General features: G+C 50.6%; 10 protein-coding genes across 10 annotated transcripts; 9 read left to right on the plus strand and 1 right to left on the minus strand.

Annotated features, from left to right (window-relative positions):
• Positions 1–6: 6 nt before the first annotated feature.
• NEMAJ01_0337 (uncharacterized protein) lies at positions 7–1,656 on the plus strand (the record flags this gene model as incomplete). The annotated part of the gene is made up of 1 exon (XM_047914175.1): positions 7–1,656. One exon carries the CDS (start codon positions 7–9, stop codon positions 1,654–1,656), a length of 1,650 nt encoding a protein of 549 aa, XP_047770132.1.
• A 227-nt stretch (positions 1,657–1,883) lies between these two features.
• Positions 1,884–2,954, plus strand: NEMAJ01_0338 (uncharacterized protein; the record flags this gene model as incomplete). The annotated part of the gene is made up of 1 exon (XM_047914176.1): positions 1,884–2,954. One exon carries the CDS (start codon positions 1,884–1,886, stop codon positions 2,952–2,954), a length of 1,071 nt encoding a protein of 356 aa, XP_047770133.1.
• A 105-nt stretch (positions 2,955–3,059) lies between these two features.
• Positions 3,060–3,890, plus strand: NEMAJ01_0339 (uncharacterized protein; the record flags this gene model as incomplete). Its single annotated transcript, XM_047914177.1, has 1 exon — positions 3,060–3,890. The coding sequence occupies one exon, from the start codon at positions 3,060–3,062 to the stop codon at positions 3,888–3,890; it is 831 nt and encodes a 276-aa protein (XP_047770134.1).
• Positions 3,891–3,905: 15 nt separating this feature from the next.
• On the plus strand, positions 3,906–6,455 carry NEMAJ01_0340 (uncharacterized protein; the record flags this gene model as incomplete). The annotated part of the gene is made up of 1 exon (XM_047914178.1): positions 3,906–6,455. The coding sequence occupies one exon, from the start codon at positions 3,906–3,908 to the stop codon at positions 6,453–6,455; it is 2,550 nt and encodes an 849-aa protein (XP_047770135.1).
• Positions 6,456–6,527: 72 nt separating this feature from the next.
• Positions 6,528–7,082, plus strand: NEMAJ01_0341 (release factor glutamine methyltransferase; the record flags this gene model as incomplete). Its single annotated transcript, XM_047914179.1, has 1 exon — positions 6,528–7,082. The coding sequence occupies one exon, from the start codon at positions 6,528–6,530 to the stop codon at positions 7,080–7,082; it is 555 nt and encodes a 184-aa protein (XP_047770136.1).
• A 379-nt stretch (positions 7,083–7,461) lies between these two features.
• NEMAJ01_0342 (translation initiation factor 2 subunit 1) lies at positions 7,462–8,349 on the minus strand (the record flags this gene model as incomplete). The annotated part of the gene is made up of 1 exon (XM_047914180.1): positions 7,462–8,349. One exon carries the CDS (start codon positions 8,347–8,349, stop codon positions 7,462–7,464), a length of 888 nt encoding a protein of 295 aa, XP_047770137.1.
• Positions 8,350–8,388: 39 nt separating this feature from the next.
• NEMAJ01_0343 (ethanolaminephosphotransferase) lies at positions 8,389–9,510 on the plus strand (the record flags this gene model as incomplete). The annotated part of the gene is made up of 1 exon (XM_047914181.1): positions 8,389–9,510. The coding sequence occupies one exon, from the start codon at positions 8,389–8,391 to the stop codon at positions 9,508–9,510; it is 1,122 nt and encodes a 373-aa protein (XP_047770138.1).
• Positions 9,511–9,621: 111 nt separating this feature from the next.
• Positions 9,622–10,326, plus strand: NEMAJ01_0344 (uncharacterized protein; the record flags this gene model as incomplete). The annotated part of the gene is made up of 1 exon (XM_047914182.1): positions 9,622–10,326. One exon carries the CDS (start codon positions 9,622–9,624, stop codon positions 10,324–10,326), a length of 705 nt encoding a protein of 234 aa, XP_047770139.1.
• A 24-nt stretch (positions 10,327–10,350) lies between these two features.
• On the plus strand, positions 10,351–11,259 carry NEMAJ01_0345 (serine/threonine-protein phosphatase 4 catalytic subunit; the record flags this gene model as incomplete). The annotated part of the gene is made up of 1 exon (XM_047914183.1): positions 10,351–11,259. The coding sequence occupies one exon, from the start codon at positions 10,351–10,353 to the stop codon at positions 11,257–11,259; it is 909 nt and encodes a 302-aa protein (XP_047770140.1).
• Positions 11,260–11,263: 4 nt separating this feature from the next.
• Positions 11,264–12,139, plus strand: NEMAJ01_0346 (uncharacterized protein; the record flags this gene model as incomplete). Its single annotated transcript, XM_047914184.1, has 1 exon — positions 11,264–12,139. One exon carries the CDS (start codon positions 11,264–11,266, stop codon positions 12,137–12,139), a length of 876 nt encoding a protein of 291 aa, XP_047770141.1.
• Positions 12,140–12,190: the final 51 nt, after the last annotated feature.

The following is a 12,190-nucleotide window of genomic DNA, read 5'->3' on the forward strand; positions in this document are numbered from 1 at the left end:
TCATTTATGCTTGTGGAGGTCGATAGTGTTTCTATTAGAAGGAAGAGCAAGCTTTTATGGTTGCACACGCCCCCTGTCTTCTCAATTGGAATTCAGTCTTTGCATGGTGCATCTCGCACAGTCACTGTTAAAAAAAGATACCACTGCCGCGTTGGCCTGGTCCTGGAGGTGGACGAGCCATTGGCGAATATTTCCTTGGTTTTCTCGCACAAAGGCGAAAAAGTCCAGGTTGCTGTCCGCCCAGACACCATCACGGTTGTCTTTGAGTTTGAAAAGTACACCGGATCTGCATTGATCCGCATTGACAAAAAAAGCTATTTTTCGCTTTACGAAACAAACAGCCTCATAGGCACGCACGACCTAGACGAGGTTCCAAACATCGACAGCTTTTCGAAGATGCACAGCATACTAAGCAACAACCATGTAAAACGAATTCTCTACGACGGGGAACAGTACACAGTAAACCTGCAGACGTTTGAAACCCTGGACTATCCGGCCATACTCCTGGACCCCGTTGTGCTAGAGGCGCATAGATACACACTGTCCCTGTTCAGCGAAAACAGCGTGAAGAACACGAAGAAGGACGAAGACTTTTTAAAAAAGGTGCGGTGCTTGAGGAGCTCGCCCAAAATGTTTATTTCCATATTCTTCCATGTGACCCTGGAGGTCTCTAGAAACTCGATCGTCTACTCTCTGTACAAGCTGTACACAAATCCAAACTACAAAAACGACATGTACAAAAGAATCTCCATTAAGTTCATTGGGGAGCTTGGGGAAGACCACGGCGCGCTCCGAAAAGAGTTTTTTGAGATTGCAGGAGACGAGCTTGTGACAGACAGCAGGTTTTCGCTGGAAAACGGCCTGTTTGACTTCACAGGCACCCAGGAGCTGGAGGCGCCAGGCGCTCCGCAAAACCACGTTCTTGCCATTCCAAACTCAGACTTCTACTCTTTTGTGGGGTTTTTCCTGGGGCACGTGATATTCCAGCGGCTGCAAATTAGAGCCCGGTTCTCCAGGCCCCTGTACATGGCTCTTCTCAAGAAAAAGTGCACGTACAAAGACGTTTCCAGCGAATCATTTAGAAACAGCATAGAGTGGATCCAAGAAAACAGCGTGGCTGGCCTGGACTTTGTATTCAAGTCGGGGGCGTTGGTGACCGACAAAAACAAGGGCGAGTTTATTGACGCTCTTGTGGAGGAGGAAACATGCACAAAGCGGCCCGGATACTCTTTTATGGTGCGCGCTTTCCACAAGGTTATTGCCAGCGACGTGCTTAGGTTCGACCCAGAGCAACTGGAAAGGCTGTTTTCCGGCCTGCCCACGATTCCCATCGAGTATCTAAAGCAGATCGCCCTGTACAAGGACTGCCACCCTTTGACGCCCGAGGTGGCCTACTTCTGGGAGATCATGGAGGCAGCAGACGAGGATTTCAGGCGGAAGACGCTTAGGTTTATCACAGGCTCGTCCACCATTCAGTACGTGCCTGGGTCGCAGGTCGATTGCATTGTGATCGAGCGAATAAACCTGCCTGGGTTCATCCCAACTGCACACACCTGCTTCCGACGGCTGGTTCTCTACGAGTACCACTCGCTCCAGGAGCTAAAGGAGAAGCTGCAGCTAGCTATTTGCGAAAATGGAGGCTTTGACTTTGTATAGAAAAGCCGGCCGGATTTGGATTCGCCTGTGTTTTAATAAACACATTCTGTGTATTTTACTTCTTTGGGCCTGCCCGCTTATGCTATGACACCGCGCCTGCACGGGCAGCCTTGCCCGCTCAGAGCATGCGGGCCTCGCGGGAAGCGCGCGTTGTGTCTGTTTCTGCGCGCTATCCAGCCACCGGCACATGCCTTGGGCCTTATTTGTCGCGCTTTGTTTGTGTTTTTATGGAGATCACTAAAAGGGAGGACCGCCTTCCCCTGAACATGCAGTGTCTAATCATTCTTGCCTCTTTTCTGATCCTCCCCACTCTTGTGGCCAATCTGCGCCTTCAGAAAGAATACGAAATTCTTTGCTCTTTTGTGGGGTACATCCTTGGGCCTTACCTGGCTCTGGCCCCCTTAAGCTACAAAGCTCGGTTTATGATCGGGTGCGCCAGCGGAATTGTCCCCATATTCTTGGGGTTCAACACATATCTTCGAGCCTTTGTCCTGGGCCTTATAAACTCATACTTTGCGCTCGTTATCGAGATGTTCTGCGGCGCGCTTTGCGTGCGGACCAAAAAGGCCCGGGCGGCCATCGTTGCAAACATATTTGCTGGGTGGCTTTCTTTTCTTACATTTTTTTCGCTCCACTTCTGCCCGGTTCTTGTGGAGCTTCTGTGCAACTCTGTGACTTCCTTTGTGCTTGCGTGCACAGGAACCCTCGCGTCCTACTACTTCATCGTAGAAACCCCCGAGGAGATATTTGCGCGGTACAGGCTTGCCGAAAAGAAGAGCCGCGCGTACGAAGAGATGTACAGCAGCCTTTCGTACATAAACGGGCCGGATATTGTGGACGAAGACGAGCTGAAGGAGGAGTATCGCATCTTCTTGGACGAAAAAAGCAACCTGCAGGACCACTACACAATAAAAGAAAAGGCTGCCGCTGCTCTCAGCTACATCAACGTCTCCTTCATATACATATCCTTCCAGTGGGCAGCCGGCGTTGAAAACCGGTACTCTCTATACAGGCTGTTTCTGGGCGCGATGCAGCTGTTCACCTGGACGTTCAGATACTACTCGCGGGCAAACGCCATGTATGTCTTTGTGCTGCCCCCTGCCGCGCTGTACTTCATGTGCGTGAGCACAAACAACACACAGGACGTATTTCTGGTCTTTCTCATGCTTCTTGGAGCCAACTTTCTACCAAAGAAGTCCTCGGGACACGTCTTGCAGCGCGCAGACATCGCGTTTGCAAAAAGCCTTCAGTACGTCCTCGTTTTTTTTGTCTTCTTTGGAATAGCCTCAACGATCTGAGCCGTCTGAAGTAAACACAGCGCACATCTGTGTTTATCTGTTGTGTCTGCTCCTGCCTTTGTTTGGTATAAACTCATTAAAAAACACATCCCTCACAACATAAACATGGATTCGCTCATAGACATGAGATACGCATGCAGCCAGATATCTCTCCCCGCCTGCTCTATTCTGTTCAGAAACACCGTGCACGCCAAGTACCCCGGCCGCGCCATCTCTATCCTTGGCATAAACCTCTACTCTCCGTACACTATAATGCTCTTGGTGCTTAACATTGTGCTGACCATTTCTTTAATTAATCGCACACAGGTGAAATACTCTTTCCCAGCCAGGCGGGAAATGCTTCTGTTTCTCCGTGTGTACCTAGGCGCGCAGGTCTTTGATCTGGCTCTGTGCAGTGGCCTGATCAAAACGTCCTGGAAGGCCATATACTCCGCTCTTGTGAGCTTTCAGGTTGCGTGCACCACCACATGCTTTGTGTCGGCCATGTGCACCGGCCTGGTCTGGATGCTCCCAAACCGGGTGGCCAGCTCCTGCTCAAAGATTGCATATCTCTTTACCGTCTGCTCGCTGTTTTCCAGCTTCTTTCTGTGCCTTCTGTCCATCACCTCCGGCTTGGGCGTCGGCCTGTTTGCTCTCCTGTACCTGGTCCCGCTGTTCTTTGGCACCATGTTTGTGTTTACGCAGCTGTCCAAGCTGAAGATCCTCAACGCAGACATATGGGACTACGGGTCTCTCCTCGTCACCGCCTCCTTGGCGGTTTGCATAGGATGCACGCCTTTTGTGCTGGGAATGGTTGTCGTTATCATCTCTGACCGGTATCTTGACGGCACATTCCTAATACACACACTCGCTTTGTTTGCCGTCATAAAAATGTACGGAATATGGAGCATGGACAAAGAGCAAGAAATAGAGTGTGTAAACACTGTTAAGCAGTAGTAAATAAATTTTTGTATGAGAAAAAAAGAGCACCGCGTGCACTCCCGTGCCTTTTCTGCACTAGCCAAGTTTGCGGAGGCTTCTGGGCTGGACCCGCCTGCATACGATTACAGCTTTCTCTCAGAAGTGCCCTGCGCGCAATCAGATCGGAAAAGCCTTGTTTCAGCCATGAAAGAGCTTGAAGGCCTCAAACTACCATACAGAGTGGTGCAGGACTGCATACTATATGTGGCCTCTGGGAGAAAAAGAGAGATAAGCCGCCTGTGCAAAAGGTCCTCTACCGGCGCCCTTTTTGTGTGCAGAGGGCTTCTCAGCGCCCCTGTGCCTGCCTGGCACGCCTCGCTCATACATCTTTTCCGGTGCGCTCTTTCGTGCATGGAGGACAAGCCCTGTGCGGTGGAGGCAGCTGTCACTGCCTCAGTGTCCATTGAGGAGGCGCTGGGCACGCCAATACATGCACAGGCAGAGGCATGCATTGCACGCCAGTGCTCAGCCTCCACCATTATTGCAGCCATAACAAGCCTTATCGCGCGCCCAAAAAGCACAAAATATCTGGCAGGCCTGGTTTGTCTAGTGTATCCTTCGGAAGAGGGGCAGCGCTTCTACGAGTCGCTTTCCGACTGGAACACAGAGGCCTCGGCTCTTCTGCACATACATGCGACCGAGCGGCTGTTTAGAGCGCGCACATTCAATTCGCTCAACTCGGCCACTGTTTTGGGCGGCCACATTGAGAGACTGCTTCTCGCAGAAAGATGGGCCCATCCTAGGGCGCAAATTGCCGATGCGCGCTCTGGCCTCCCGCACAAGCATAAGCTGTCCAGAGTTCACGCGGGCGCTTTGCACTTCCTGGAGGTTTCTTTCCGGCTGAGATGGATTTCGGAAAGAAGGGCTGCGGGCCTGTGCAGCATAGTGTTTGGCATTTTTGAAAAAACAAAAGACATCCGGGCGGCCAGAGCGCTTTCCTATATAGTTTCGGCGGCTCCGCTGCGCCACAAAGACTGCTGCTCTGTGTACATAAACAGCATCCTGTGCCACGTGGCATACTTGCTAGGCAATGAGGGCTGCTGCCAAAGCGGGCACTTCTTGCGGTCAGCCTCCATTGTGGTGCAAAATCTAAGCGCATGCAGCAGCCTGCACATGTTTGGCTTCTCTGAAGTGCTTGCGCTTTTAAACACCCCAAGCCCCCACAGGGCTGCGTCTCTTCTGAGCAAACTCATCCACACACCTGCCATTGTAGGCAGCCTGTTTGAGCAGATCTGTGACAATGTGCAGATTCTGGCGCATGTCGTGCGCGCGCTTTCTCTTGCTGGCCTATGCGTGCCCGACAGCCTGGCTCCAAAATACCTCTCTGTGGTCCAAAGCATAGACGAAAAGACGTGGGAGACTTTGGAGCCCTGCTCCATGCTTCTTGCAGGCATACTTCCAGACAGCATAAAAGCAGTGGCTGCTGCTCAGCTGCTTTCCTGGGCATGCGAGCGCTTTCCCGCCCACGCACGCCAGCCATACCTGTACGGGCTCATTTCGGGCTGCTGCCCCCAAATACACGCGCGCGCCTTGCTAGAAAGCGCTGCTTCTTCGATCCTTTTGCAAATAAACAGCTGCAGCAGCATTGGAGAAGCATACAGCGCACTGTCTGCTGTGGTCATGCGAGCGTTGTCTCTTGACAGTCAATTTGAAGATGCGCCAGTGTTCTCAGAAATTGTGTTTAGCTTTTCCACGTGGATAGGCGCGGCTGAGCCGGCTTCTCTCCCCAGCATATACGCGTTTGCGCTAAAAGCGAACAGGCATGCCTACGGGTGGAAAGAGTGGGACAACGCAGTGCTGGCGGCTGTGCATAGACTGCCTGCGCTTGCTTCCTCGAAAAGCGCGCACGAGGCTGACCTTGTAGGAGAAATGTGCTCATGCCGGATTTTGGAAAAAGTCGTCAGAAAGCTAATGCAGTATGCAGAAAAGAAAAAGATTCGGCCTTCAGCTGTCCGGTCGCTCCAAGCTCTCTGCGTAAAAGGCAGGCACCATGCAGCAGTTCTAGGGCATCTCCACAGGGCATACATGTCTGCCAGGCACACAAGCTCCACCGCTATCCTAAGGTCTGTGGGGCATGTTCTTGTCGTGTCCACAGAATGTGGAATGTCGTGTGTAGACCATGCCTCTTTGCTTGTTTCGATGTGCGAGGAAGCGCTGAGGTCGTCGTTTCCTTCTGTAAGAAGGGCAGGGCTTTTTCTTGCCAAGTGTGCTATAGAAAACTGCTGGGGCTGTGCTGAGGGGTACAGAGTTGCGGTCCATTTGCTGAACTGCTCATTTCCTTTTATTCTTGACCCGAAAGCCGAGGCAGGCTTTTTTGGGGTTCTCCAGGCATGTGCAGAAAGGCTCACGCTAGAGGTTGTCACGGGGTACATTTTGCCTGGGATGGTGCATACAGACAAAAGCATCCGGAGCGCGCACAGGAAGGCGTATGCGCATGTCACCGGCCAGTGTTTCCAGCGGGAGGGCTCTGCTTCTTTGGACGAGCTCTCTCTCTGCATGTACAACAGCGGCGCTTTTCGAGAAGTCCGTGAGCAGAAATAAAGTGTACACCGTGTTTTGCAGAGCAGAGAAGTATTTGTTTTAGGCGAAGTAGACAATTTTATTTTTGCTCAAATGTTTTACCCACCAAGCGAGGATACGTATCTTATGGAAGACGCCCTTAGAGAAAGACCCGAGACAGGCGTCAAGTGCATTGTAGAGGTGGGCTCGGGCTCTGGGTACATAAGCAATGTTCTCAGCATGCTCTACCCAAGCGCGCACGTTATAAGCACCGACATAAACCCGCATGCAACAGAGGAAACGCGCAGGGCGTGCTGCGCCATCAATGCAACGGCCGTTCGGGCTTCGATGGTAGAAGGCATCAAAAAGAAGATAGACATGGCGGTGTTCAACCCGCCGTACCTGCCAAGCGAGCAGAAGTATCTGCACGGAGACTGGATAGACAGGTCCTGGGCAGGAGGCGCAGACGGGATGGAGATAACAGACAAGTTTTTTGCGGAAACCAGCCACATTCCAGTAAGATACGTTGTTCTGTGCCAGTACAACAACCCGCGCAACGTAGAGGCCCGGCTTATGCGGGAAGGATACTCGGTGCAGACAATTAAGCAGAAAAAAGTTCTGAACGAAAGGCTGCTTGTTATACGGATAGAAAAAGCCCCGGAGCCTTAGCGCGAGCAAGGCCTTCGAGGGCCTCAAGAAAGTGCTGGGCACATTTCGGCTGCTTTGCGCTGCATGCTGCTTCTTTCCAGGGGCTGCCCTATTCTGCAATCATTCGGTGGAGGAATGGGCACTTGTAGAGAGTGCCTGTGAGCGTTCTGACAGGCTTTTCTTCACTACCTGCGTGGGGAGAAGAAAGGACCAAAAGATTTTTCTGCTCTAGCTCGTTCATGCCAGGCCTTGGCACTTCATGTTTTAGAGCACGCACAGACCAATCCGCGCCCACACAAAGACCGGCGCCCCAGCTTGGGGCAAAACACATAAAAAGACTTTACTTTAACACACAAACCTGCTTGCGCAGGCGCACGCCCTTTTCGTTTATCTATACTATTTATTCTGAATCGTCTATGGAAGATGTATCGTCTGACTCGTCCTCTTCGTCAAATTGCGGCTTTGGCCCAAACGCAGTGGGCTCCATCACACGCTTAAACTCACCATGCTCCTGTACAACTCGCTTTTCAAGCTTGGTCAAAAGATCTTCCAGTATTTTCCCTCCTGTCTCGTCGTCCTCGCTCATGATCGAGAAGGAAAACACAGGAGACGAAATGAGAGACACGTCCACCTCGGGATACTCTCTTTCTATTTTTGTGAGAATCGCCTTTATCACCAGAACACCGTTTCCGCGGTTACACTTAGTTTCTGCATCTGCGCGGACCTTTATCTTCGGAACCACAAACTTCTGCTTCACCAGGTCCTCAATCTCGTCAAGCAGGCTGTCGGTGATGAACTCGCAGCGGTCCATCTTCTTCTGCAGAACATGCTCGCCCAAAAGCACCTCTCTAAAGCACTTGTACAGAGACCCAAACTCGCTTTCGGCTGCCCATCCAAACTTTGTGTACAAGATGTCCAAGGGGCACTCGCACTTCACCGATATGCTTTGCATGAAGTTGTGCGATATCTTCCCCTTGTAGTACCTTTCAAAGGCCGCAACCTTGTCTTCGTACTGCGCCCTTTTTTTGCTCAGGTCAATGTACCCCTTTTCCTTGTCCACCTTTAAAACAAGAAAGCCTTCAAGCGTGCCGACCTTTATCAGCTTCTGAATATTTCTTGTTCTTTTTTTTGTCAGCTCACTGTATATGATCAGTCCTTCGATATTGTTGTATTCTGGGAGTGTAATGTACGCGCCAATGTCCTCGAAGCTTTTAATTCTCCCAATGACAACATCGCCCTCTTTTGGGCATTTTTCATAGTAGTATCTATGTGCTTGACTTATGTCCATGGGCAAATTTATATAAAAATATTTTAATACTAATAATACATGGGAAATCAAAAGGAGGACATGAACGCCTTGCTGTCTTACAAGTTCAACGGCGTTGAAAAGTCGTTTCTGGTAGAATACTGCCAGCTCAAATACTGGGAGCGCATTCTCGACCACATACCTCCATGGGTTGCTCCAAACGCAATTACTCTTATAGGATTTCTCGCCATGGCGGCGCAGACACTTTTTGTCTTCTATCTAGATCCGGCCCTGATGGGGAACGTAAGATGGCTTCCTGCCCTGAGCGCCGCTGTGATATGGTTTTACTCCACAATGGACTGCATCGACGGAATGCAGGCCCGGAAAACAGGGGCCAAGTCTCCGCTGGGCCAGCTGTTTGACCACGGCGTGGACTCTGTGGTGTGCACCTTTATAGTGTACTGCTTGGCGTCGGCGCTTGGCATTAAAAACAAGAAAACCGTTCTGGCCATGCTTGTATGCTCGCAGACCGTGTTCTACTGGGTGACCACAAAAGAGTACTATACAAAGCTTTTCTACCTGGGGTTTATAGGGCCCACAGAGTGCATTGCAATGGTGTGCATATTGCTGATTGTAATAAGCGCTGCAGGCAAAGACCGAGTTGTGTACTTCAACTCGTGGGCCACCAAAAACTTTGACGCGCTCGTGCAGGGTGTTTGCGTTTCTGCATGGGTGCTAGCCACGGCGTACTACATATGGGACATTGCATACTGCGAAGAGTTTGGAATGGTATACAACAGCACAAAGACTGCAAAGGCCATGCAGATAGTGCCGCACTTCTTGTTTGTTCTCACACAGGTGATATCCGGGCTCTGCATTGCATCGGCCAGCCAGGCCACGGTTTCGCAGGTGTTTTATCCATACATAGGGCTGTATACCATGTGTTTCTCTATGTTCACCACGCTGACAATAAAGTCGCACCAGCTGTCAACAAAAATCATGATCCCGAATTCTCTGATAGCTCTGACCATAATAGCCAACCTGCTTTTAGTCTTTTCCGCGCCAAAGAAAACGCATCTCTCCATAAACATCGTGTTTGTTTTGGGGCTGACAATATACACGCTAATGGTCAAAGAGATCATTGAAGGATACTTGAAGGTTCTCAAAATACCCTTTTTCTTCAACAACTATAAAGGTAAATAGGCAAAAATAAACAGAAGTGGGTCTATGTGTGCGCGCAGGCGATTTTGGCTGCGCTATTTTCTGGGCGCGGCGTGCGCCATTCTTTTAGAAGCAGCTGCATTTAAAATTTTCATGTTGAAAGCACGCATTAAGCTGTTTAGCATAGCAGATAAAGCCAAAGAGATAGCTCGCTTTTTGTACATTGAGCAGGGAAAAGTAAACTACGTCCGGGACATTGCGGAGGAGGTTGAGCGGATCTTTTTCCGGGATCTCTCCATAAACCAGCACGTCGTCAAGGTGGCCGACCCAGACGGGTATGCCATAAGCGGGTGGCTGCAGGCCAAAGAGGCTGTGGGCGGAAAGCTAAACATATACGTGTGTGGGGGGAGCTGCGAAAAGTGCAAAAAGAGCGAGGTGGTGGAATACACCTACAACACAGAGGAAGAAAGCATGGACCTCCAAATAGAAGTGGAGGTTCCCAAGAAGGCGCAGCCCAAGACAAAGCCCCTCCTGGTGCCGAAGAATTCCCGGGGCGCGACTGCTGCAAAACTCCAGAGACAAAAAGAAAACGCGCGTTCCCCTGCAAAGAAAGATGTGCGCTTAGAATCCCCCGAGGGACAAGGATCTGAAAGAGCGGAGTCTGAGGCGAATTCCAGGTCTGAGGAGATGTCGGAGTCGGACGCGAAAACAGAGTCCGTGCAAGAGCTGATTTCTAGCTCGGCGGACGAGTACTCCGACAGCAGCGCCGGAAGAAAGTACGTTCTCAAACGAGCCATGTCTGTCCAGCCAGTTCGAAAAATGCAGATGCCAAGCAGCAGATATGCAAAGAGAAAATAGACACGCTCTGTGCTAAAAATTAAAATGTTGCACAGAATTGAAGAGAAGCTTCTTGCACACCACAAGCCAACCAAAAAAGAGCTTCGGATGATATGCGAAAAGGCGATGGACATTTTTCTGCTGGAGCAGAACATCGTGCGGATAGAGCCTCCGGTGGTTGTGTGCGGGGATATACACGGCCAATACGACGATCTGCTCACCATATTTAAAATCAACGGGACCCCCAAAAAAACAAAATACGTGTTCTTGGGCGACTATGTGGACCGAGGGCTTAGCTCGGTGGAGACCATTTCGCTGCTGCTTCTGTACAAGGTCATGTACCCGCAGAACATTGTGCTTCTGCGAGGAAACCACGAGTCGAGAGAGCTGACAGAGACGTACGGGCTGTACAAGGAGGTCTGCTCCAAGTACGTGTCTCTGGACGTGTGGAAGCTTCTATGCGAAACGTTCACGTTTCTGCCTATATCAGCGCTTGTTGGCAGTAGGATATTCTGTGTGCACGCGGGGGTGTCTCCGTATGCGCTCACCTTCGACAAGATACTGCGCATCAACAGATTTATGGAAATCCCCGCGTCCGGCCCCATGACAGATATGCTCTGGAGCGACCCCGGGATATACCCTGGGCACTACCCAAGCGACCGGGGCGCCGGATACATAATAGGCCCGGACATTGTGCAGAAGTTTCTGTTTCTAAACGACGTCCACATTATATGCCGGTCCCACCAGCTAGTGAACGAGGGATACAAGTTTGCATACAGCAACCGAGAGCTTGTTACTGTGTGGAGCGCGCCCAACTACTGCAACCGGATGGGGAACAAGGCGACTTTTCTTAAAATAGGAAAAAACCTTCGGGTGGACGACGATTGCTTTGTTTTCTTTGAGCAAGTTTTAAAGCCTGCAAAAGAAATAAGAACTCTTCCATATTTTCATTAAATTTATGAGGAAAGCAGCAGGCAGAAAGACAGCAGATAGGAAAAAGCAAAAAGCAAAGGGAATTGCAAAAAAGAGATGGTGCATTTTTTTGGCAGGGCTTGCTTTGCTGGGTCTGTGCGCTCTGTGGTGGGCCCGGGAAAGTCCCATAGACTTTAACAAGCTTGAATACATAGTATCGCTTCCCAGCGACACACGGCAGCATCCATTGCAATTAGAAGCCCCTATACGGGAGTTTCGGGGAACATGCACGGAAAAGGACAAACACATTGCGCGGAAGCGGTATGTTATTGTGCAAAGCAGATACAAAAAAACGCTTGTGTGCAGCGCGTTTGTCGTCCCGTACCACTACAGAGGCAGCGATGAGGCGCCCGAAAGCCTCTTCTTGGTCTTTGAGGTGTACAGTGTGTATGTGAACCCAAAGTACCGCGGAAAAAGGCTGTCCATCTCGCACCTCTACCGCACGTTTAAAATGCTGAGAAAAGTGTACGGCGTGAAAAAGGGCGAAAAGTGCTATTTGGCGCTGCATATTTCGCCAATGGACCGAGACATGGACAAGGCGTACGCACTGTACCGAACAAACGGCTTTGTAAACGGAATGTTTACTGAGGACGGCCCATACTCTTTGCGGAAAAAGTCAGAGCTTCTGATGGGCGCAGGCTCGATTGACACGGCGCTGGCCAACTACCCGTACTACAACCAAGAGTACACAGGGAAGAAGATGGAAAGCGGGCCAAGATTCCTTACAATGATCGCGGGCCTGGACGTTTTCTTCAAAACTGTGGAGATGAACGCATACACAAAGAGCGACTACAACTACCATCGGAGGAAAGCGGAAAAGCTAAGAAAGCCTCTTCTGCAGCAGTATGTGTACCCCAGATAGGTTGCACAGTATTTTTATTGCTTGTTCAGCCAGCACATCTGTGCCGCGCGT

This window comes from Nematocida major, assembly GCF_021653875.1.
Source record: "Nematocida major strain JUm2507 chromosome Unknown 2438, whole genome shotgun sequence".
NCBI classification, from domain to species: domain Eukaryota; kingdom Fungi; phylum Microsporidia; genus Nematocida; species Nematocida major.